Source organism: Sceloporus occidentalis, unplaced genomic scaffold (assembly GCF_023333645.1).
Source record: "Sceloporus occidentalis isolate IW3139 unplaced genomic scaffold, rSceOcc1.0.p SCAF_29, whole genome shotgun sequence".
Taxonomy (NCBI): Eukaryota; Metazoa; Chordata; class Lepidosauria; order Squamata; family Phrynosomatidae; genus Sceloporus; species Sceloporus occidentalis.
In genome coordinates, this window is record NW_028317009.1 from 7956971 (window position 1) to 7982358 (window position 25388).

The following is a 25388-nucleotide window of genomic DNA, read 5'->3' on the forward strand; positions in this document are numbered from 1 at the left end:
GGAGCCTGGACGGTGCGCCCCGTCCCGTAAAGCGCCTTATTATTACAAGTTCTGCCGCTTTATTTATATTTTATTATAAGGAATTAGGTTATTTCATTTCAGAGCAGTGCCTTAATACCCTAATTTAAGTAGATTATTGATGTATGCATTTCTTCTTCAATCCATCCCACCATGAGACCCTCTTTGGTCGCCAAAATCCCCGATGCCCCTCATTCCGCCCCTGATGCCCCTCTTTTCTAAGACCTCAGATTGTTTGCTGGGTATGAGGGTATCGCAGGGTTCTGCTGCCCTAAACGTCACAGTGACGCGTGTTAAAAGAGTGGAAAACTGGTTTATTCAAATGGTTTCAGTAAAATGCATTGTTCCTCCTATGACATCATCACTAATAAATAGACACAAAGTAACATAAAAATCTTGGTAAAGCCACCACCTATCCACACACTTAACTACACCAGCAAAAGTGTCGGGAGGTATGCTTTATGTCTTGTTAGGGATGAAAGGAACATTTAATGAAAGACGTGCGTTGTATTTTTAACGCCGTGCCCATTTTCATTACGCGCCGTGCGGATTTGTAGAGGATCCGGTGACCTGACATCATACATTTCGCTGGAACAATTCCTTGCATCTCCTTCCAATAGGGTCTAGTTTTCCGTTTGTTGTACTGATAACAGCCCCACACGCGCACACATGTGTATTTAATATACCTGCGCTGAATCGTTTATTATTACTGCCGCCTCCCGGGACCTTAGCTTCATTTAACACCTTGGGCGATGAAATTAACGCCCCATTAAATGCATGGCGGTACCTCGCTCGGCTGAAATGTTCAATATGTTGGCAAATTAATCTTCCCCGTTTCCCCCGGGACACGAAAGCGTTCATTATACTCCGTTCCTTTCGCCGAGACTCGGGATCTGATTTTTCTTTTAACATCCTTACCCCCCCCCAACATTCTGGAACTCGGTATGAACGACACATAAATTGTTACTGACAAAGAAATTACTCCGAGAAACCTAAGCCTTGGCCGGTGTGTTTTGTGATATCCGCGTTCGCTCGCGGCTGTCGTTTCGGAATATTTATAGGCTCATTACCTGTGAGCTTGTGGCCGGAAAGCATTTCCGAAACTTTCAAGCTGGCTTCGTACATGGTTACGGTCAACATCACAGGGACAAAAAAAAAATCAGCGAGAGCGTGCCGTTTGTACGTTTAATTTCCTATTAATTTATGTAAAAGTATAAGATCAGGTTTCCCCTGGGTTTTAATCAGCTTTTGGGAAATGCAAAGTATTTTAACCCCTTGGCTACCTGCCTGAGTTATGAACTATTATCGCTGATGGAATTTAGACTGGAACTTTATTTTTTTGTCCTTGTTCCAGGTTTGAAGCTGGAGGTAATTCTTTTAGTTATTCAGTGACATTACGTTTGAAGAGCTACAATGTTCTGATACTTGAAAAGCTTTTAAGCGGTCGGTGAACCGGTATGGCTGCCGAGCATCCCCGGTACGGCGCTGACCGGCATGCTGGGTTCTAACATTAAAGACCTTGGGAAATCCAGCTGGATCTTCCCTGATCGCTTCTCATTCACAGTAGTTTCTGATGGCCGTTCTTCACAAGGAGCAACTCTGGTTAAAAAGAATGTCTTATCGCTATAGCAACGAATAAAACTATCCAGTTAATGGGAACATTCCATTGATGGCCACAGTGACCCCTTGTCAAACTTTGCACTATAGCCCCCCTTTCATAAATAACCGTCTACGTCTGTAATTATTCGTGAAGCCCTGCTTGTGCTATCTCTGCCCCTTCGGGTATAGACGGTTCCAAACGAGTTAAGAAATCAGTTTTCCTGGATTCGAGGTTTCAGTCCTTCGCTTTGCAGAGAGAAGTGAGAAGCTAGGAGAAGTGCGCGGGCCGGTGCTAGGCAGACGACCATGGAAGAGGGATTTATAATTTATTTGGAAATCTAAAATGTTATGCCGTTTTAAGATTTTCGTTGGCTTCGCTTAATTTTACTAGCAGATCGCCAAGAGTAACAGACAGTGCCTAATTCCAGCGCAGCTGCGGATCCTTTGTGAGGAATGACAGATTTTGGAATGATGCAAACACAGGGATTAGTCTGTTTTTGAAGGTTGTGAATGTGGGGGCATGAATGAGGTGCGCGCCTTGGAGTGTCCCAGCGCTTTACAACATAAAGCTGCCGTCACCATTAAACCTTAAAACAAAGGCAAAGAGATAGGACGGGCCAAGCCGAAAGAATACTGACGGCTAGTTCTAAGTACCGGCGGGTCACTAGCTGTCACCACCCTCTCTTCTCTGCAGCGTTTTCAGGACGTTTAAATTAAAAGCATCTATAAAGCCATCAAACGCGAGAGGATCTGTTGTCAATAAAAACGGATCTTCAGCTTACCTCTGTGGCCGGCCCCAGCGCTTTTTCCACCCCGCGTGCCAGTGTTTTTATGTGGAACAAAATACGCCGTAATACTTTGTGGTGAGAAATGGGAAGCGAGACTCTAACCAGCTTCATGTCGAGATGTTTGTGTTGGGGCAACGTTCGCAGCCCGGGCTTTCGGGACCCGTGTAGAAACTGTGATAAGATGGAGTGTTAAAATCCAAGCCCTGACACATCCTGGCAGAGCTGCCGGATCGCTGACATTTTTGGTCACTGAATTTAATAGAGCAGATTTGATGAAATGCCGTTAAAGAGAGACGGTCTTGCTTTGCTTTGCCAAGTTAATACGGTCAGTGAGCTTTGTTGGCGATGGAAGCCAGCTTGGGGCAACGCAACAGGCGTCACGGGCAGAAGACCAGACTTAACGGTGAACGGTAATGATAATATATAATAACTGGAACAGATCAGCCTTATAGAAAAAAGAGAACAGGGCGTGCATGGGGTATTTCTTTTCATAAAGGCTTATGCTTAGGATCCAAATCGCTTGTATCGGAATATTTATATAGTTCAGTTTACTATCCGTTTTGTTTATAGGACCTTCTATCTGTGAAACGGTTTATATTTGCGTCTTTCTGCCTCTAGGCTATATGATATAAACCTATGAGCATTCTGTTATCAGCACATAACATTAATAATATGCTTTCTGTCTTGTCTCTCAGTGTTGTACCCCAGACTACTGTAATCCTGAACAATGAAAGACAAGGATCAAACAAAATAGAAGGACAGGAAGAGGCAATGACCAGGACCGCCGAGAGCTTCGAAAACATGCTGAATAGGTAACACAAGATACCTTTTATTTATACCCCATGTCTGTTTGTCTAATAAAGCCATTTGTACATAGCAATGCCTGCCCTGTAGCAGCTTTTCCCCCCATTAGGTCATTGCACAAATTCAGCTGAAGATCAATTTTCTCTTCTGAATCAATAAAACACTATAATATGGCATAAGAGCTCCATATATCAAGAAAAAAAAAAAGAAGAAGAGGTTGTTCGCAAACGCTCCACAACCCACAGAGACTTTTCCTTGTGTTTACTATGAAACAGGAACCCTGACTTTGGTCATAGTCATGATATTCAATGAGGAAGCTGTGGGGGTTCAGGTTAGCTGATGATGTCTAACATGTATTATCGGACGGGTGAGCAATAGGCGAGGGCTAGTACACTCTTGACTTGACTACTAAGAGTCTCGCCAAGCTCAGGTGCATTAAACAAACAGCAAAAATACAAGACTTATCTGGGGCCATGTGTAGACTGGACAAGTTCACACCGGTTGTATTAAGGCCTCATCACTAAAGGATGACTTTGTTGAACGTTCCTTCAGCAGACACTTGGACAATCTGTTGCAGGTCTAATAATCTAGTGTTTAATGTAAGATTTGTTTGAGGACTACTTGCCAAAGGGACTTGTTACAAATATCCCTTATGTTTCAGTGCCGTTCCTGTAAGGAGGCATAATACCATCGTGGTGAAAGTTCCCGGCCCAGAGGATAGCCACAACGATGACGACAGCGGTTCCGAGGCTAGTGACACGCTCTCAAACTGCGGCCAGTCGGGAAACGCAGCCATGGGAAACAATGTCACCCTGATCACCTTAAACTGTGAAGGTAGGTGTGCGTGTGACCATTTATTAATGTTTCACAGTTTGATATCATTAAGTGGATGCAGAGATGGGTAAAAACTTGAACCTCTTTCGTATGAAAAGCGTAGTAGTAGTAAAACGATTCTAACTCTTGTAGTACGTGTTAAGGCATGTAGACTGCAACTTTTAGGGAGTTAGATCTCCACATTTCGTGTTAAGGATGTGGTTTTCACTTCAAGAGCGAACACCTATATTACAACCGAAATAAGCACACACTTACCCTCTGTGTTTTTGACCCTTTTGGTTCAAGAGGCTCTACATGGTTTTGTGTATCGGGCTTTTTTCATTCCCATTTTGAATTTGGCGTTACTTAATGTTGACCCTGAACTTGCGTTTAATCTGTTTCCAGACATATTTAGTCTCCTCCAGGCCAGTGTTCCTTCATTGTAGGCATATCTATCGGGTTTTTTGATCTATCTGCTGCGGCCTGCGAAGATACCGAGCTCTAAAATTCCATCCATCGGACTGGAAATCCAGGCGGTACTTGGCCACGCAAGGTTTCTGGCAGAACCCAAAAAAAAAAAATGTGGCGTCTGAGAGCGCGGCCTTGGGCGAGTACTTTGTAAACACGAAATCTGCCTTGCGCTACATTTCGCTCCTTTAGTTCCCCTTCCATTTGTATATACTGGTTTTAGGTACATACGCTTGAAAGTTTATACCCACTGGCTTGGAGTGCAAATTTGTATGGTGGTTACTGGAAGTCTTCGAGAGCGAGCCCAGCGGCTGGTTACTTAGCTAATCATGCCAATATGTTGGCACGCACATCGTCTGAGAAAACAAACACTCGCTTTGGCGCGGGTCCCTGATTTTTCTGCACAGGAAATTCATATCAGACCCATATACTTGTTTGCAGCTATGTCAGCTGCTAACTGCTTTTAATTCATTTTTATGGAAAAACGTGTGAGCCGGGGCAACGAATTACGAGGGGGGAAAATATCTTCATTTTGAAGAAGTATGAGCATTCCCCGGCGATGAATTTCTGAAGCTCCCGATGTTTCCATGTTTTTCCACTCTCCTATATGTTTTTGGAGCGGGTCCATCGTATATTAAATTAGACAGGACACCAAATGTTATTAAGCTATCCGAGGATTTTCTCAATAAAGAAATAACAGAACATTGCTGACACTTAATTGATGTATACAAGTGAAACATATGTAACTTCTTTGTAAACCAATGCTGTCATGGAAGAGCAAGCTTCACACAGGCACCGTATGCTAAGGGATCCAAGGCTCCAGCAAGCCGATGTGTGCCAATAATTGCAACAACTGGAAGAAGTTACTTGTCCCTCGCGTCCTTAGCACAGCTACACCAAGATCCAGTATGGTGGGAAAGTCTTCTCTGGAAGCATCTTCTGCCTCCCGCAGATATTACATTTTTACACATAAAATGCTGATTTTTTGTCTGGAGATGTCACCAAGGGCCAATTTGTTGGACCTTCCCAGTTTTTTTATATGTGTCTGTTATTATACTATTGTTATAGCACTTATAAGTCCACTCTGTGCTGTTGGGTTCCAAGCCATGGCTGGACCAATATCAGAAGCCTGGCAACCACGTCTACCTAAATCTTTCCGCTGACACCTTATCTTATATTGATCTGTATCAATATATTCCTGTATATCCACGCCACAAAATTGAGCTGCTTCCTAAAGTCTTGGAAACACGAACCAACAATCAATTTGTTCGAATATGACCTCACGGAGGACACCTCAGCCTTTGAAGACACCAACTATGGTAGGTCATCCCTTGGTATGGGGAGAATGTGTTTCCATTTTCACAAATTTTGGTTTTACATAAGTTGCGGCGGAATACAACTTCCAGGGCCTCGGGGCCATTTCCATTCTAACAAGTCTTTGAAGTTAGCGCACAATATTGTTTTAATAAAGCTTGGGAATTTCAGTTCCAGGAATAATCTCGTGTCACTGTCACGCCGCTCAGACATTCCCAAAGTTTGTTTTTCTTACGGAGCAGCGTGTCAAGGACTGGCATGTTCTCATAGCCCGAAACGTCACTCAAGACAGTGTTTTCGTTTGACAAAGGAAGCACTTTTCCAGGCAGTCGGTCACGCAGCTCAACAGAGCAACAATGTGGCCACTTTTCGAGGAAGTGAAAAATGTGCGTGATTAATACCTAAAATGTCTCAAAGTTCTCTTTGTTACTACAGTCCTCTTAGTCTTATTATACCAAACAAGTATTCAGCGCATGCCCAGAGAATACCATTCAAAAAAACACCAATCTAAGGCGTTAATATTGGGGATTCCATTACACTGTTTGGCCATATAATTGTCAGACCACCACTACGTCAAAGTACCATATCTACTTTTTAATGGCTGGATTACTTACCAAGGAGCAGAATCAGTGGGACTGCTTTGCATTTAAGCCCAAAAGAGACTCTCAAGCAGATTAAAGCCTTCCTTGGACTCCATTAATGAGACACCTGTGTGGCAGGAGGGGGCTGCTAAACACGAAGGTTTGGTCAGATTATACAAACCGTTTCTTTCTATGCTGGAGCAATATTTTAGTTATTTCATGGCACTCTAGCCAGGTGTGAATCTGCAAGGCTTCGGGGATTCAGAAACACTGCAAGCTTCTCCTCTTTTCCCACAACTAGTGCTGTGATGTCCCTGCTGACTGTGATTGTTTACATTGTGTAAATCACTTCTAAATCCATTAGTCTTTGGGATTTCTTCACATAAATCTGTAATTAGCATGAGTTGATCCTTGAGACTCAGATATAGATCGTTTCACCATGTACACTGCCAGAAAGTATCTGCCCCTTGCACAAATCCAACAGGACCTGCCAACCACCAATAAAGGGATTCCTCAATACTAATGTGGCTTCCTGGTACCATAATTTGACTCCATATAAAGTTCTTGGAGTTTAACGATCGTTACCCTTGCTACATGTGAGGACTTTTGATACTTGGAGTACAGGACTGTGTCCTCAGACACATGGGCTGTATAGTGATAGGCTGATCTTATCTCAGTTAAAGGCAATGACGGAGACAGACAGATAATAGTCTTTTGATTATGGCCACACCGAATCGTTTGCTTGGTTGGGGGATCTGTAGGTTGTCATGTTTTGTGACATTGATGATCGCGTTCTTTTAATTTCCTAAAAGAAAAAATAACTCTTTGGAATATTCCACCGGAGAGCTTTATTCCTTGACAAGGTGTTGCAGATATTTCCCCATCACCATACCACATCCTTCCTTTACGAATAGGAAGTTATTAATGCGCTGAAAATATTTGGTATAGTCCTTTCCGTATGCATGGTAACTTGGCCGATGATCCAGCTCAAACAGATGTTGCTGGCCTATTTTATGCGCTGGACTCATATATAAATGTCTAAAGAACTGCCAATCCATTAATGTTTCTTGGGAATGCTTTTCTTTGGATGCATGTAACAATCTAGTATGAAATATCTTTTTGGGACTTTTGGAGACATTGAGCTATTACCCTTCTCCCACCCCAATAATTATGTGAAGCTATGATCAGCTGTAAGATATAAAAGGAACTAATACTAGATTTGTTGCGAAAACAAAGCAGGAAAGGGAAGATGTTTAGAGCAACGCCAATACTGAAATACAGTATTTTGGTAGAGATAAATGCTCTATTCCCTAGGCGGATTGGGGAGTTGAGCCTAGTATCTCTTGAAAAATGACACTTTTTACATGTTTATCGACATATCATGTCTGGCAATTTTCTGCAAGAATATAATCTCATCTTTCATGCTCCTATTATTTTAAACTGACTTGAAATTGAACTCTTGACCAGTTTAAGTCATGTCAGCATCCTTTTCCTGATGTGAAGACTCGAACTTTAATCCGTCTTGGTACTTGTGACATGTCCTTCTGTGTCAGGGAACTGGGTCCATACGGACGACTGTAATGACCCAGCGTGCCCGAAGATGGAGTTCAGTATGCAGTAGCGGAGTCTCAGGACAGGGCCTGGTGCGGGACAAACGCCACTCACCCAGGTGTTGAGCATCTAGGGTAGTGCAGCCAGATACCAGCGCCCTCATATCGCAGCGGATATAAACCAGAATGAAGGTAATTCCTGCAGGCACCCTGGAACCGGCATGAGACATAGCACAAGACTCATGTGCGGGATGCTGCAGGCTGGGAGTGTGGAAGCTAAGCAGAGAATATGGCTGAAACATAACAAGCAAGGGATAGGGAGACCAGGCAAGAAACATAAGAGACAGACAAACATGAATACAGGAACTAGCCTAGAACTATGAGATAACAATTGGAGATTCCGTCACATCATATGGCCGTAGTATGCTTAGCCCACCACTACGCCAAAGTACTCCAATGACGGTGGGTCCTAACGCTAATCCCTGCTGACAGTGGTACGAAACAAACCATACATGTAATCCAAACACATAGCACTGAGACATACCTTAGACTGCAGACCGAGACAAACAGAACACGCAGGTGGGGCGCACCTTATAAAGGAAACAGAGCTGAAGCAAAGAGCTGAAGCAGAAGCAAGGAATGGAAGATCAGAACAGAGCAACAGGAAATCCAGGAATGGATCGAAGTAAAAGAGGGAAACTGAAACAAGACAGGTATGCAGCTCCGCAGCCTGGGTAGGATCATGACATTCTGGCACTTGGGCGGGCAAGTTCTTAAGACGTTCTCCAGCCTGATGTGATCAGTGGTGGCTGCCATGTGCTTAAATCCGGTGGTCAATGCCAGTCATGCCAAGATGTTCCTGCAGATGTATTTCCATCACAGGGGCTTTTTGGTACAATCAACTAACTAGATGTCACGCACTTGAAATGATGTATCTTGTTTAAGCCTTGGCCTCTCTAGCTTTGCTTCGTAGCGTGATCTTACTATCCCTGCTCAAGGCTCACGTCATGGCTTAGTTTCCCCTTAACTTTCTGTCTTGAACAGTAGCAACTAATTTCTCATTGACAGCTACTGAACATGCCGGTCCAGAAGACTGACGTATGAAATAATGATGGATTTTGTTGTTCTACCTCTCCGTTTGTAAGTGTGACCCTGAGCATGATCAGCGAGTGTCTCTGACATGTGGCTGACCTATACATCACCGAGCTGGAAAGGCAAAGATCACGTTCAAGAACCTCCTTCACTTCATTGTTGTCCACATCGGCCAACAGACTTTACATCCGCACCTCAGTTCCTCGTGTCCTTGTATATCCAGTTAGCAGGTGGTGTGTTAATGACCCCCACGTCTCATTATTAGCCGGAATCTGGAAATAATTAATAAAACCCTGTCACAATTAACAGAAGCGAGAAACGCCATACACCAAGTTTGTGTGTGTTCTCCCAGGGATTCCTGATTTCTGTTCCTATTTTGTTCTTGCAGCTACAGTCTGCAACACATTATTGGCAAGGCCTTACTTCAAATTATTCTGCCAACTCAGTTTGTAGCCTGTTGTATCCCCCCGGAGCACAGATGTCATAATTCAGCAATGTGGCTAATTTTATCAGCTCCTGCCCCAGGGAGAGGAGTGCTCACGCTACGTTAAACTGTCCCATGTGGACCTCATTAGGCTGTTAGGTGGGAATTAGATAGCGTTTAATTGGGAGAGCAGGAAACAGTCTAGTCCTGGTCTGTCTGTCTATTCTGTGATGTGTAGGAATGAGCCGTGCACTTCCAATGAACCTCTACTCTTCGACACATCCCTTATAGTGGTCTAGGTTTCATTTTTATACCCACGCAGCTTGGGTCTCACGTCTTTGATTGACACCTAAACTGTCGATGCTTTGATTCAACAGGTGACCCCCTCCAGCTTATTGTCGGCTTTACTCCTGTCACTTAAGCTTCAAACAATACATGCTTATTTCTTTTTTCCAGTATGTAGTAACTATTCTTTAAAAAGCTCATTCTTGTCTAAGATTCCAGATGTTAAAAAAACTATTCCCATTTCTTTAGCCTTCTACGTTGGAATTCTAGTAGCACCTCGGGGTACATTCTAAATAGTTGCTCTCGAAGGAGTAGATTTTTGGGTGGGGTATCAGTTTTACCGCAGTACATGTCCTTGTGCAGGAACTATTCCAAACTTGCACTAAAGTGCACCTGCCTTGCAAGCTTCATAAAAGGACTTTATTAAAGGGAATCGTACATCCCAGAGTATCAAATAGATGAACAGACATGGGGGCCGCGGCTATGGTGCAAGGCTCTACTGAGGCTTTTTTTCTATTACTTTATGATCTATTAATTGCTACATAGGTAACCAAGAAAGAATTTCCAGCTATTGCTATACATATTATTGGGGCTTTTAGGGCTGTAGAACCCTGTGACACCCTCATACCCAGCAAACATTCTGACCTCCTAGAAAAGAGGGGCTTTAAGTGGAGGAAAGTGGGGCAGAGAGGATTTTTGGGTTTTAAAGGGGAAAAGAACAAGGTTTAAGACAAAGTGTATGCTGCACCTGCTTAATGGGTCACGCGTGTATGTAGACACACCTGGTGTCCCCAGTGCTTTGTCCCAGAACGCAAGCGATGCAATCATCTCCTCGTAACATGTTATATTTTATGTAAAACATGTAAGAGTTTGGTGCCGGGTGTACATTTATGTTCTGCACGAAGGTAAGTTCTCTGTTTTTCGGGGAATCCCAGTTGTACATATAATATGATGTAGTGAGCCAAGGTTAGTGTCACTTCCTTACACTCAATAATTCATAATAATGTGCCTCTTGAAGAGGTGAGATATCAGAAATATGAGTCAGCTGGCCTGCTCTAACACAAACATTTAACAGCGGATATATAAGTTGATAAAGCTTTGTTTTTGGATAATCTGCTACATTTTTGTAGCTAAGCAAATAAATTCATGTTAATATATCTCCTTTTTTTGTACACATTTTTGAATGATTCCCAACTTAGCCATGAATTGCACAATTGTGGGAACAATGGCTTCGTTTCAAAGGAGAATTTCTGGTCTTGTCATTGATTAATGGTGTCTTGCTTTCTGCTGACACAATTAAAGCATATGGGTCGTATACACAACTTTTAGCATGATCAAATGGATATATACCACCTGCCTATAGCCTGTGCATCAATAATCAGACGGGGAGAAATAATAATGGAAATCATAGGGACATCATTAAAGCAGAACTAACAAGGGGCATCCATCTTGACCTGATTTACAAGATGGGTTAATGTTTCCCATCGACCCTCTTGAATATTGTCCACTTCTTCCTGTCATGGTCCACATCACGCTAATTACATACTTGGTGCCCGTTTGCGGTGCGGAGGGCTTTTTGCTGCTGTCCTATGCTTGTACCCTGTCCACATCTTCATCAAAATACGACTTATCAGCTCTCTTGCCTTCTTGGATAAGTAGTAGCCATTCCCAGAGCAGGACTTAGTAGATTCTGCTTTCTACTGATAATCAGTTGATTGGATACCCGTGTTCACAGTGTCATCATATCGCTGGAAATCTCTCTCCATTTAGTACGGGGCAGACGGGGTAGGATTTGCATATAAGAACCAATAAACCAGATTGCAAATCTAACAAGTATGCTGTTTCCAGGCAAGTTCTTGTGATTCTTTCCATTAAAGCGATGCGTAATCATTGTTTTTTTTGTGTTTATTAAGTGCTATTGTGTCATGGATCAGATTCTTGCTTATGGGACACCTTACAGTCTGGCCTTGTAAAAAATGCAGTTATAGGGACTTTTCAAAGGCTGGGGGGGGGTTTGTAGGCTATAATTCTGCTCTTTTATGAGCAGCTAAAGTAATTACGGTGATCTGTAACAAGACTGATGGATTTGTGATGGATCTGGGTAAAGTTGTAGCCTTGCTGAGCTCAGGGTGCGGTTGTGCTAGTTGTGGTAGTATCAATGGGTATTACCGCTCTTTAAGGGGCAGATATGGAAGGGAAGAGGGTACTAATTGCTCATACGGTAGCCAAGGCTGGCGGTGTTGTGTTAAGGATCCATCCAGAGTTGTACCTTCAGTAATTGGACCTTGGCAGAGTATGTGTCTAAAATGGGCTTCTTTGTAAAGGGTTTTAGTGGTCTGTATGTCCTAGGCATAGCCTACCCAGGTCTTTACAGAAATGTCCCACTTATACCCAATGTCTTTCCGTTTATACTTAATGTGCTAATGCAGGCGCCTGCTCCTCAAACTTGTTTCACCTCTTAAATGGTTACATCTGGGGGCTGTTTGCTTAGAAATCAGTTCCTCAGTCTTAGGATAACTATCATCTGTTGATCCTCAAAGAATTTTGAACGATAATCTCTTTGCTTTTCTTGTTTATAATTAAAGAATGTCTATGCACAGATTCTGATTCAGTATAAACAAAGCCCAACGAGAGATTTGTCTGTGTCCTCTCGCCGACAGAATAAGATTAAACTGTAAGCTTAAAGAAACATTCTACACTGTTCCGACATTTAGAAATCCTCGAGGCATTCAGCAATGCCATGATCGGAATCAGGGGCCATGTCTGGCCCCTCCCCGGGGCGTCAACATCCGCCATACAATGTATGGCGGCGGACGCCCGTTTTAAAAGCGTTTAGGAGGCGATCAACGATCACCTCCTAAACTTAAATGGTGTCGCTGGAATGCTTCGATCAGGAGGCATCCAGCGACACCAAACACTTACCTCTTGATGGACTGTGACCGCTCCGGAGAGCGGTCACAGCCGCAGCTGCCGGTGATCTTCGCCATGAGCAAGATGGCGGCGACCCGGGAAAAAAATAATAAAGACGAAAAAGTTCGCTAGACGGTCTCCTGACCTTCTAGAGAACTCTGGCTCCACTTGCAGGTTGAATACAGGTACTGCATTCAACCATGCAAGTCAATGGAGCCCAGCTTTCTAATCACAGTGTGATTAGAAAAAAATAAATTAAAAATAAAATAAAATTAATAATCATTAGAAAAAAAATAGTAAAAAACCAGTAAAATGTAAAAATAATTTCCCTCTGATGTCACTATCAGGGGAACCTTCAAGTTGAAAAAAAATCTTAAAAATGTTTTTAAAAAGGCAAAAAAAAATTAAAATATATATATAAAAAATATATTTTTGTGAGCAAGTCCTAAAATTAGCACATTAGCTTAAAACAATTCTCGCATGGAAAGAGTTAAAATACTGGCATAATAAATGCCCATGGGGTGTCTACCCATGGGGTAAATTGAATTGGCCGTATTCAACAATGTCCCAAATAACACGGGGGGAAGGATGGCCACACATCTAATTTCCAATTAGAAAAATGCACACGTACCAAATGTGGCCTTTTAGTTCCCCCCCAAAAATGACAAACCCATGCATGTGGGGTATCACTGTACTCAGGAGATGTTGCTGAACACATATTGGGGTGTCGTGTGACAGCGGCATATACCAGGAGCTGTAAATTCATACATAAAGTAGGTGTGTGTGGGAAAAATACACACAAAAAAATACTACTGCAAACTTTGAAAAAATTCTGGTGGTAAAATGTGTGCATGCAAAGAGTTAAAATACCAGCATTTAAAATACCCTGTGGTGTCTAGTTTTCAAAAATATATGGCTTTATTGGGCATACTGAAATGGCCCGGCTCAAAGATGTACCAAATAGGGCATGGGCAGTGGATCCCCAAATGCCAAAGTTCCACATTGAAAAATGTGCACGCTCCAAATGTGGCCCTTTTGCCCCCAAACAGCCAGGCAAAATCATTCATGTGAGGTATCACTGCGCTCAGGAGATGTTGCTGAACACATATTGGGGTGTTTTGTGATAGTGACATATACGAGAACATTTTAATTCATACCTGAAGTAAAATGTGTGTGACAAAACAAATGCAAAAAAATGACTACCACAAAGTTTGACAAAGACTGGTGGTAGATATGGTGCATGGAAAGAGTTAAAATACTAGCATTTGAAATACCCTGGGGTGTCTAGTTTTCAAAAATATATGGCTTTATTTGGCACACTGAAATGGCCCGGCTCAAAGATGTACCAAATAGGGCATGGGCAGTGGATCCCCAAATGCCAAAGTTCAACATTGAAAATGCGCATGCCCCAAATGTGGCCCTTTTGCCCCCAAACACCCAGGCAAAATCATTCATGTGGGGTATCACTGCGCTCAGGAGATGTTGCTAAACACATATTGGGGTGTTTTATGATAGTGACATATACCAGAACCTGTTTATTCATACCTAAAGTAAAATGTGTGTGAAAAAACAAATGCAAAAAAAATGACTACCATAAAGTTTGACAAAGGCTGATGGTAGAATTAGTGCTTGGAAAGGGTTAAAATACTAGCACTTGGAATACCCTGGGCTGTCTAGTTTTCAAAAATATATGACTTGATGGGGTAAATTGCATTGGCCGGCTTCAAAGATACCCGAAATGGCACATGGGGGGGAAGAATTACCAGATTTGGAAAAATGGCTTTGAAATAGCAAAACGCTACCTGTACTTTTTGCCCCATAATGTGTAGAAAAAAGCAAAAAAACATAAAAACATTGGGTATTTCTAAACTCAGGACAGATAGTAGAATCTATTTAGCAGGTTTTTTCATTACCTTTTATAGATGAGTAAAAGGTTTTTCAACTAAAAGTTAGATTTTTCTAAATTTTTCACCATATTTTATACTTTTTTTAATAGTAAATAATATGATACAATCAAAACAATGTCATCTAAAGAAAGCCCTTCTTGTCCTGAAAAAAACAATATCTAATGTGTGTGGGTTCAGTAAACGGGAAAGAAGAAAATTACGAGCAGCGCAGAAATGTTAAAACGGCCATTGTCACGAAGGGTACAAAAAGTAAAATCAGCCTTTGTCACGAAGGGGTTAAACATACATGGGTCCTGTCAAGTTGGAGCCTTGATCTCTTTTCTGATAAATACCAGGAATGCAACAACAGAGTAGAACAAGTTCTTGGACATGAAGGATGCGCGAGGAGACATCATTGTCCGGGCTTCGTTCCATTCGCTGTCTAGAAGGATAGGAGGATTTATAATGAGTGATGTTCTGAAGCAATTGTGCTTTGTAACAAGGTTTATTAACACCAACAACTATACCTTGTTTTGTAACAGGAACTGAAACTAATTTGGAAAATAAAAGGCAACATTTCTTGTTATACTTAATAAACCTCAGGAGGCCTGAGTGCCTGCATCCTTAATATACTATTTACAAAGAGCAAATTAGTTATTTTGTTCGTGGAACTTCCTTTGCATGGACATCAGCAACGTAGGAATTTGCATTAGCAAAAATCAAAGCCTCTTTCGCTTTATTCCAAGAAAAAAGTCTTTGTCTCATTCTCCGTATACACGAAGGGGTGAAAAATCACTGTAAAGACAAACACATTGCATGTGCTTCAGCTTGAAAGGACCTAATCGTCTACGTTGCACAGGAACCATGCTTTTGTGGTCAGATGATTTGAAAAGACTTATACCGACCCGTTCCATTCTAACGTTTCCTGCGTGGCTTCGGAATCAAAGTATTTTGACCTCTAACATAAAGGAACTGCACGGATTTGTTTAATGGATATGTACGTTTATGTAAAGACTAAGTTGGTTTACATAAAAGCCGCTCGAGTTTATTTTGACTGATTGCTCAATATTTTATTTCAAGTTCAAAGAATCCATTGTATTTAAATAAGAGCTACAAGTCGTATGTCTCAGGAGTTGTACAGATCCAACCACCAATTAGGCAGCATTTATAGAAAAAAAGGTAAAGGGATTTGTATGCATTATATGCCACAGTAAATATGCATTTCAGGAACACGGATTGGACAGGAGGGTTATTGCCACAGATATCCCTTTTCAATGTTCTGTGACTGGGTTATATGATGTGATATCCAGCAGCCATTCACGTCCCTCAGTGTGGACCAAGGAGGAAGCATGCGATGAGATCTCCTTCTGTCCCCCTTACCTAGGTGACTACGGGGAGCAGACCCCAGACCATACCCCCGACCAACACAGCGGTCTTAGTCTGGCTTTTTGCACAAATTCTCAGAGATGACAACTAGACATCCACAGATATGCCATCAATGACAGCTTATTTAATAATTTAAGGATCCTCTTTTGGTTTATCTTTTACTGTCTTTGGTCTAGACCTTTCATCAGTCAGATTGTATATCTTTGTAAAGACGTAGTGGTTTCCCTATGCCCCCTAAATAGCAATTGCGGCATATGTATAGATTTAACCCATAGAAGTTCCCATACGTATGGATTCTCTTTGTTTGGGTTACGTGCCATGATGTTTGTGTTACACGTCTTGCTCAAGTACTTGACACTTGTAAAACTCACCTCATCTTCTGAGGACCGCCGCCATACTTTTTCCCCCTTTCTTATATATTTTGTCTTTTTGAAGAGCTGCATACGTCATGTCTTAACAGCTGCAGTCATTGACGTTTCTCAAATATTTTCTCATACCCTTGAAAGGAAAGGAACCTCATGTTGCCTCTCTTATGGATTGACTGCTTTCTTGTTATTTAATGATGTCATAAATTGGTACATCATGTATCTTTTTACCGAATCACCAATCCTCACACAAGACCACCAAGGAAAAGGATACCGTAATCTGACATAAAGGACCTATTCCGGGTCCAATAGATCCAATTGCCGCCGCACCCCTGTGTAAGCCAGCGAGTAACTTAATTACTAACACGTTCTATATTTATAAATGTTTCACACCTGTTAGTTTGCTGTCATTCTACGACACACCTGTACGACTGCAAGTTAAAACATTAAACCGCCATCTATGCAGAACCCACAATAGCTCGCATTCCCCTCGCTTGCAAACAAGCGGCAAGAAAGAGTTTTCAGAGCAACAGATAACAAAATCATTATCTGTGCCGCCACCTCCAAGCTCACGCTGACAGCTGGTGCATGATGTATCACTGAATCAACAACTTTTATATCTGTGTTCCCAAAATAGCCGTGTTCACTGTGGGCTCCTGGGAAGGATAAATTATACTCAGGATGCACTCTTGAAGAGATTGAATTGGAAATGCTCACTTCCACTTGCACAAAGTAAGTTAGAAAGAACAGATGTTGCATGCGAAAGGCAGAGACTGATGGCGTGTAACCAACTGGGGTCATGTCTGTACTTGGGTTAAATTAGTTGATTTCAAAAGTCTAAGAGTCTAAAACTGATGATTGTTTTCCACTTATTATTTGCTTCATTCACAGGCCATTTATCTCACCGTAATGAAGTCAGACAGGGTGCTTTTTCCCATTTCATTCCTTTATTTGTCCCCTGACCTTAGTCTTTGCTCAGTGGAATTAACACATTTCCCTCGAATAAATGGTTACATGGCAACCACATACATCATCTCACCAAGCAATGTCCTGGCTGTGAGCTAGATTTCCGAAAGTGCCATGGAAGCGCTTCATAAAAACCAGCAAATCGTAGGAAAATATTGCGTTAGCAGCGTGTAAAAACCTCATGGCAGCAGGTGGTGGGCTGTGAAATCATTTAGCTCTTGAACATTGCCTTTGGTAGACACAGTGTCCTGCCGTATTCATTTTATATGGAGTTATTTGCATATTATAAATTTACTATGTGACAACCATAAAGAGTGACAAGGTATCTACAGGTCCTCCGGTCCGAAAAGTGGTTGGAATGCCCTGGACAAAGGAACCGCGTAGAGTATAGAAACCCAAGTCACGTAGATACCGTAATTAATACCTGCTCGAAGCCAGGGAGATTTCCACCAAACACTTGGCTGCATGTGCCATGAACCTCTGGCTGCCTTCAGCTAATGGAATAACGCTGTCGGCACAGATCACCTCTAAGACTGTTTAGACGCAATACTTTCTCTAACTGGCAACGTGGCTATGACCACAAGTGGTTTTGCTGCTCTAGAGGCTCTTGGTGGATCTGCTCTTGTTCATACAGACACAGTTTTTGGTGACTATAAAGGACACAAATGTCATCAACCATTCTGCCTTCTATCTATTTTCTTTTAGGCTAATGAGATAAGAATTTCATGTATGAAGGAATAGTGTTGGGTTTAGCTGTGGATCTAATTACTTGTAAATTACTTGTAAATACAATGTGTAATAAGGCGCCTATAGAGAGTCCAGTCCCTGTTTAATGAAACAAATAACATACACGGAGCATTTACCTTTCCAGTATTCTACTAGAAAGATGAAGGGTCAGAGTTAGGCACCGGGCGAGGAATCCATAGAAAGCTATCAGAGGTTGGGATGATTGACGCTTCTAATACGAGTTTACAAACTTTTTAAGTGCCGTGAGTGTCGGTGATCGAGCCAGCTAAGTATAAATGGCTCCGAGCGACCTGCCCTTCCATTAAAATTATTTACTTTTGGTAATGGGACTGATCCAGGAAAACATAATCCTACAAATCAAACATACCTTTGGGGTATTCTTAAGTTTTAATTTTACCACTTTCACACTATTGATAAGGTCTGTCAAGAAAAGCTTCTGCATTCTTTTTTGTGGAATGTTAAATGGACAAATAAATGTCTTTAAAATGGGCAGCCACCAGTATGGAGCATACAGAGGGCCTGTAAACTCCCTTCTATCCATAGACAGAAGCCGCGTTCCGAGAGGGTAGTGCAGTGTATGGGTCTGTGTTTTTATTCTCTGAAATAATGCTTTTATGAACTGCCTAGTGACGTTAAACGCTGAGTAGCCACAGTCCTGAGGGGCGACTGGTGGAAGCCTGACGTATTCTTACAGTGGTCCTCACATGCGTATACTAACAGATGTCTATGGAAGGGTTTAAAGCATGGATCAATTGATTTATATCTTATTATTCTATCAGGACGCCAGCATCCTGTTTTTTTTCTCTTTCTTTTCACTGGAGTCCAGCTGCATTTCCAGCTGGATGCGTCGGGGAGTCTTATCTACATTGTCTCAGATACAGGTTTCTTCTAATCCCCTTCTAGTCCAAACGCTTTACCACGTCCTTTGCACAAAAAGATGCCATTGATTCCAGTGTCCAATTATGTATTCCCTATATTATTACATTGTTGCTGTTTGCAGGAAAGCACTGCTTACGGAGCAGGCAGGGGCAGGATTTTGCAGTTTAACTACAATTCCTATCATCTGACATAGAACCTAATATTGGAAGGGATTGGCTTATTCAGTCAAATGGATTTAAGAGCAGGTGCGGTGCGTTTCATGCAAAGACTCGCCATGCGTGCCGTCTCTTTACCGGGGCCAACAGCAGTCTGCCAAATCAACCCAATTATACGGTGGGGCTCAGGAATGCATATAAATGTACTTAGAAATGCAATTTATTAATGGGAAGGACACGTTTAACACCTGAGGCCTCACACACAGCGATTTTAATTAACTGAAAATCAAAATTCAAGATGAACGCCTGGGGGGGGAACGTTATCTAACGGCGTAATATTTAGTTCATATGACATGAGAATATTCTGTAAGGGAGGCTGTAGTAAGTCTGCAGCGTATCCCTGTTCCCTGAAAGCCAACATGTAAATTACAATTAAATTAAAGCCAGTTTTCTGTATGAGAAAAAGGACAATGGACTAATAAATGCATTTTTTTTCTTTTTTTGACCCCTTTCCAGTTTTTTTTTTTTCTTTTTCTTTCGGACAATTTTTGGAAGACTCCCAAAAGGTGGACTTTTTATTTTGTTTTCACGTTGCCAAAGGTTACATTTATCAACTTTTTTTATCAGAAAAAAAAAAAGTTCTGCGCTCTGCAGGGAAATGCGTTCTTTGTTGTGACAGATTAATTTGTCTCAGGTAAATGAGCCGTATCCTTGGTTTGATAAAGTTAGCTGGGATCCCAGGAGGTGGCAGTCAATAGCCAACAATGTGCATACGTAGATGGAGATCGGATGTGTTAATCCCGTTATCGGTACAGATGGCAGATTCCGCTCAGATCTTCCCGTCTGGATTTTTTTCATATCAAAAGAAAATTAGTAAAAATGTGCATGAAATCTATAAAATAGTATTAATAATAGCTGCAGGGGTCCCCATATAGCGACGCGGACCCTGATTTGCCTCCGTAAAGGCAGGGTCCCCTTTGTCTGTTTTTAGTCTTATTCCGATATCAGGATTTCATTATTTTTCTGGTATTTTTTAACATCTTTGCTTAATCAAGTGTTTTTGTCACTCCTGGCTTGCGGTGTCTTCTGGAATGAATATTAATCAGTTACTAATGTCCTTAGTCTATTTAATGTTCCATGGTAGATGGCAGGTCTCATGCCAATAGTTAAAGGTTAAACAATCTTGTGAATTTACTCTGGGAATATAATTCCCATATTACAAGAAAATGACGATTATTGCAAGTTGGTTCTGTAGCTTTAATGGTTTAACGTGGAATAATTGGAATGATGCTTTATGATCGTCATACATTTGTAAATATGCATAACTATTATCACCACAATTATCATCAATACCATCTATTAATTGTTAACCGAATAAGTAAAATATTTACTTATTTTAATAAATTAGGGTTAAATTAGAGGCATTTGGTTTCAATAAAAAAGAGAGGAAAAGCGAAGAATGATAGCTGACGTCAGCCTCGTCTCCTTGAAAGAATTCCTGCCCCCCCAGATACAAATAATTGTATTGGGCTCAGTAGGTACCCGCTCACAGTCCATAGGCTCCATTTGAATATGTTTTATCGGTGATTCTAAGCTTTAAGCGGAAAGCTTGAGCTGGGGTGATACGACTGTCGCCTTAATCCTGAGCAGGGATCTATCTGACCAATCCGCTCCCTAAGACGCTTCTCAGGCCTTCTGAAATTGGTGTTTACAACTAGAAAATCCCTTTAAATGACTCGAAGGCGAAACCCTTGAGACCTGTTAACAGAGCTGCGAGCGTCCGTCCGACCCAAAGACCTGCAGCCGCGGACCGGAGCAAATGATAAAAGCACGAAAGCCTACTTGACATTCACAGTGAGCAGCTTGTTCTAAATGCAAACACTGGGCAAACATATGGAAGTGTTATCATCTTTTACGATAGCAAAAATCCATCAACAGCATTCCTAACGTAGCTCTCAGCTGAAACGATACCAATTTTCTGCTAGCTCGTTTAATTCCTTTCTGATTGCTCTTCCATATTCTGCTTCCTACAAGTCTGTCTCGGAGTGTTTACTGAAATAGCAAATTCTCTCACACACACATACACACGCATACACACGCATTCACACACACACACACATTCACACACACACACACATACACATATACATATACACACCCACACACACACTTTCACACACACACACACACACATATATACATACATACACACACATACACACGCATATACACATACACACACACACATACCGTATTTGCTCGATTATAAGACGAGGTTTTTTTCAGAGCAAATGCTCTGAAAAATACCCCTCGTCTTCTAATCGGGGTCGTCTTCTAATCAGACCTCAAATAGAGGTCTGATTATGAGACTAAGATCCAGATCCCCCGCACCGCTGCAGGGGACCTGGATCCTCCTGTCTCCCCCCCCACACACACACACACACTTACCGGTGCTTCCTGCTTTATTGCCGGGGCAGCGGGTTGACGTCTCCTTCCGCTGCAGCCGGAAGGAGGTGTGGCTAGCAGCGGAGGTTGTCTGCGTCCGTCACGGATACCTTCTCTGATCTCTGACAGCCAGGGAAGGTATCCGCGACGGACTCAGACAAACCCCCGCTGCCAACTCCACCTCCTTCCGGCTGCAGCAGGAAATTGGAAGCACCGGTAAGTGTGTGTGTGTTAAATGGGGGCATAGGGCATTTCTGGAATGCCTTATACCCCTATATGCCACTCTGGCACTTAGGGGGTTAAAAGGCATATTATGGGGCAGAGTGGCATATAGGGAGGTATAAAGCATTTCAGGAAGCAGAGTGGCGTTAAAGGGGCATTTAATAGAGCACTCTGCCTCCTGAAATGCCTTATACCTCCCTATATGCCACTCTGCCCCATAATATGCCTTTTAACCCCCTAAATGCCACAGTGGCATATAGGGGTATAAGGCATTTCTGGAGGCAGAGTGTTCTATACAATGCCTTTTAACTCTCTTAATGCCACTCTGCCTCCTGGAATGCCTTATACCTCCCTATATGCCACTCTGCCCCATAATATGCATTTTAACCCCCTAAATGCCAGAATGGGATATAGGGGTATAAGGCATTTCTGGAGGCAGAGTGGCACATAGGGGGTCAAAAGGCATACCATGGGGCACCGTGGCATATAGAGGGTTAAAAGGCATATCATGGGCCCCAGTGCCATATTGGTGTGGCAAGCCTGGGGGCAGATGTGCGTAACTGGGGGACAGGTTGGAAAATACAAGGAAATAAAAACAAAAAAAATATTTTTCTCAATCATAGCTTTTATTTAAAAAAAATAGTTTACATGAATTAACATTTACTGGTAAAACTTTTTTCCTTTAGGGTCGTCTTATATTCAGGCTTTTTCTTTTTTTCCTAAGTTAATATTCAGATTTTGGGGGGTCGTCTTATAATCGAGCAAATACGGTACATACACGCACACACATACACACGCATATATATACACACACACACACACATACATACACACATACACACACACACACACACATATACACTATAGGCCTCTAGCTCTCCAGGTGAAGCTCATCATTATTTACTAAGCGTGCATTGACTGTGCGTTGCTAAAGGTACTGATCCATTGGGGATTTATTTCAGCCCAGGAATTTTCCGAAATGACCTCAGAAAATTGAATATATTGTCAAAAGGCTTTTCACGGGGGTAAGAACCATTACTGGTAAATACATCTGAAACACCGATGAACACAAAGGCTCTCCGAGGAACATAGTTTTAGGAAATACTATAGAATTTATTTACATTTTTCCAGAAAAAAAATAAAAATAAGCAGGAATAATAATTTAAACATGTTGTGAGAAATAAGAGATTTAAAGGGACTTTCTGCCACAACAATGTTACATCTGATAACATTGCTCATTCAACCTTAATGTGCATGATTTTAGCTGATATAAACGGAGTGACTCCTGTTGATAGATCATTTTATGTAGAAACAATTAAAAATAAAGAACAGCCATGCTGTAGAAAGAATCTCATATTAATTATTTGAATATTATTCATCGTTCATAGTACTGTTGTTTCTGTGGCTCTGATTACTCTTAGTGTCCGTGTCCCTTTTTTTCGTGCTCTGATGTTTGGTTGTTACAAGAAAGTAACTTATAGAATGTCATGTTTAATGTTCTGATAGAACGGCTCTGCCGAGGCCACTGGTTTGCTCCCTTAGTCCCTTTTGTAATCCAGGGATGGATAATGCTTCAGCCAAAGTTGCACATAAAGAAGACTGATTGCACACCATAAAATCCGACTTCCTAGCGTATGAACGCTGTAAATATGGCATTGTCTAGAATTTCGCTTGTTTGCTGTCCGTCTCAGAATTAACTCTCATTGTTTCGTGATAGCAGCTAAAGTAAAAAGATTGTTTTTCTGTTAGCTATTTATGATAAGAATGAGCAGTTTGGTAACCTTAGTTCTATGAAAGAAAGAAATAGAGAGAAAACATCTAATTTCCTTTTTTAATTTTTATACAAAATGAGTGTTTGCATTTATCTCCAGCCAAAGCTTTATAGCTTCAAGGAAGAAGTTGACTCGGCCAGAGGCATATGGCTGACCGAGGCAGGTACTCCGAAATATCAGCTCATCGTACTAAAGCCAGTAAATGGTCTGTTCACGGGTCGTGACTGTTACTACATGTACCTTTTTTAATGATGACCCCAACGAGTCAGCCAGATTACACTTGGATTATGTGCCTCATTTGTACACGTACTTTTATTTTATTGTTTTGGTTAATTGAGCAGATGTGAGGCCAAGATTCAGTAATCCATGGCAGGGTGTGTGGAATTCCGTTGCCGTAATACGTTGCTGCCAACCCTGACCTTGACTTGCCAAAGGTTTCAGTAGCGTGCAAATAGCCGCTTGGTGAATCGTCTCTCTGGGATGCTACAGATCAACCTAAATCAACACCGCCACGTTCCAGTACATTCAAAATCTCAGCTTCATATGCGTATCAACCTGAAGTCAGGGGTCTAGTGCAATGTAGACAATTGACATTTTTTATTCCGGCCACTTTAAGAAGCTTTTGAAGCGCGGCGCGAATACCCCTCTAGTTGTGTTGCCGTACATTTTACTAGAGTTCGATTCTACAGTCCACAGAGGCTCAGCATGAGAAAACGCTGTAATTGTGGAGCCATGAATTCATTCTGAGCTGAATACTTAAACCCATGCTACTGAATATTACTCTAAATTACTTGCCTTGTTAGTTACACCAAGTGAGACAGTTGTTTATGTGTCAATGGTTAGGATGGAATGTCTGCCTTGTTCTATATCTGTGAACTGTGTTAACCTCACAAATAACTTAGAATGTTACATACGCTACAAAAACCAGAAATGATTCCATCTACGCCGCGCCATATACATAGCCTATGCCGATAGAATCTGTAACGTTCTATACGAGTGCTCTTTGTATTGAAACGTCTTGATTTCAGGTAATACATTTACTAGATGGGAAATGATCCATGTGTTGCCTATTTCAGACAAATAAGCAAGTCGGTCCAGTGGAGACTAATCTATGGTCATGGTGGTTAGGAAGCGGAAGAGTTTTGGAATTTGTGAGGCCTGTTTTGTCATTATTGCATGCCTTTTCAAAGGAAACCCCAATCAGAGAGTGGAATTAGTCGTTTTCTTCTTTTCAGCGAGACAGTCTTTGGTTTGCTTATTTAGACCTCCAAGAAGAAAGCAATATTTAGTCTGTAAAAGTGAATTTAAGGACAAAGATATGATTCTGAGGGCTGGGATCAGATCTGGTTTACGTTCGAGATCCAAACGGACTCCAACATAGACACAACAGTGAGCTGTCTTACTCGCGCTAATCAAGGGGCAGAGAAATCTTCAAAAACGTCTTTTTTAAGATCTTTCCACCCTACCGCAAAGCCGCTGTTGACTTAGTACTTAGTATTAGACATTAGTACTAGTTTAATATACCGCATTAAGTACTCAGGTCCATTAAGTCTGAATTCTCACAGAGAGCACTCGGCCCCTATGAACTTTTGTAACAGTAAAAAGTCTCTACAAAGCCAGTGGAAGTCTTCTCCCCCTTTATTCTTAAGTTAATGCTTAATTCACTCACAGATCAGCCAAAGATATTATTTAATGGCTCTGGAGATTCGGTTTATTTTCGTAAGCCAGAAACGGCTTGTTTTTATAAAGTTAATGTAACTCTGTGTCCTGGTATCGGAGCTACCAGGATTTTTTGTGCATCGTTCACTGAGCCTGACTAGCACCCAGATTTGTAATGAAAATAAACAAGCCTTTTCAATATTAAAATACGTTGATTCTCAGAATGTTTTTTTGGGCAGGTATTTTAAAACTCTCGATTC

General features: G+C 41.7%; 1 protein-coding gene across 8 annotated transcripts in view; it reads left to right on the top strand.

Moving 5' to 3' along the window:
* The window catches only part of LOC149299264 (protein BANP), a 124411-nt gene that overhangs the window by 13434 nt on the left and 85589 nt on the right, over positions 1-25388 (top strand). For 4 of the 8 annotated variants that reach the window (XM_089486401.1, XM_089486402.1, XM_089486404.1 and 1 more), the window contains exons 4-5: positions 3101-3217; positions 3871-4043. In XM_089486401.1, the coding sequence (XP_089342527.1) occupies positions 3101-3217; positions 3871-4043 (290 nt within the window). The remainder of the gene's footprint in view (positions 1-3100; positions 3218-3870; positions 4044-25388) is intronic. The other 4 variants (XM_089486406.1, XM_089486407.1, XM_089486408.1 and 1 more) reach the window with 1 other exon arrangement.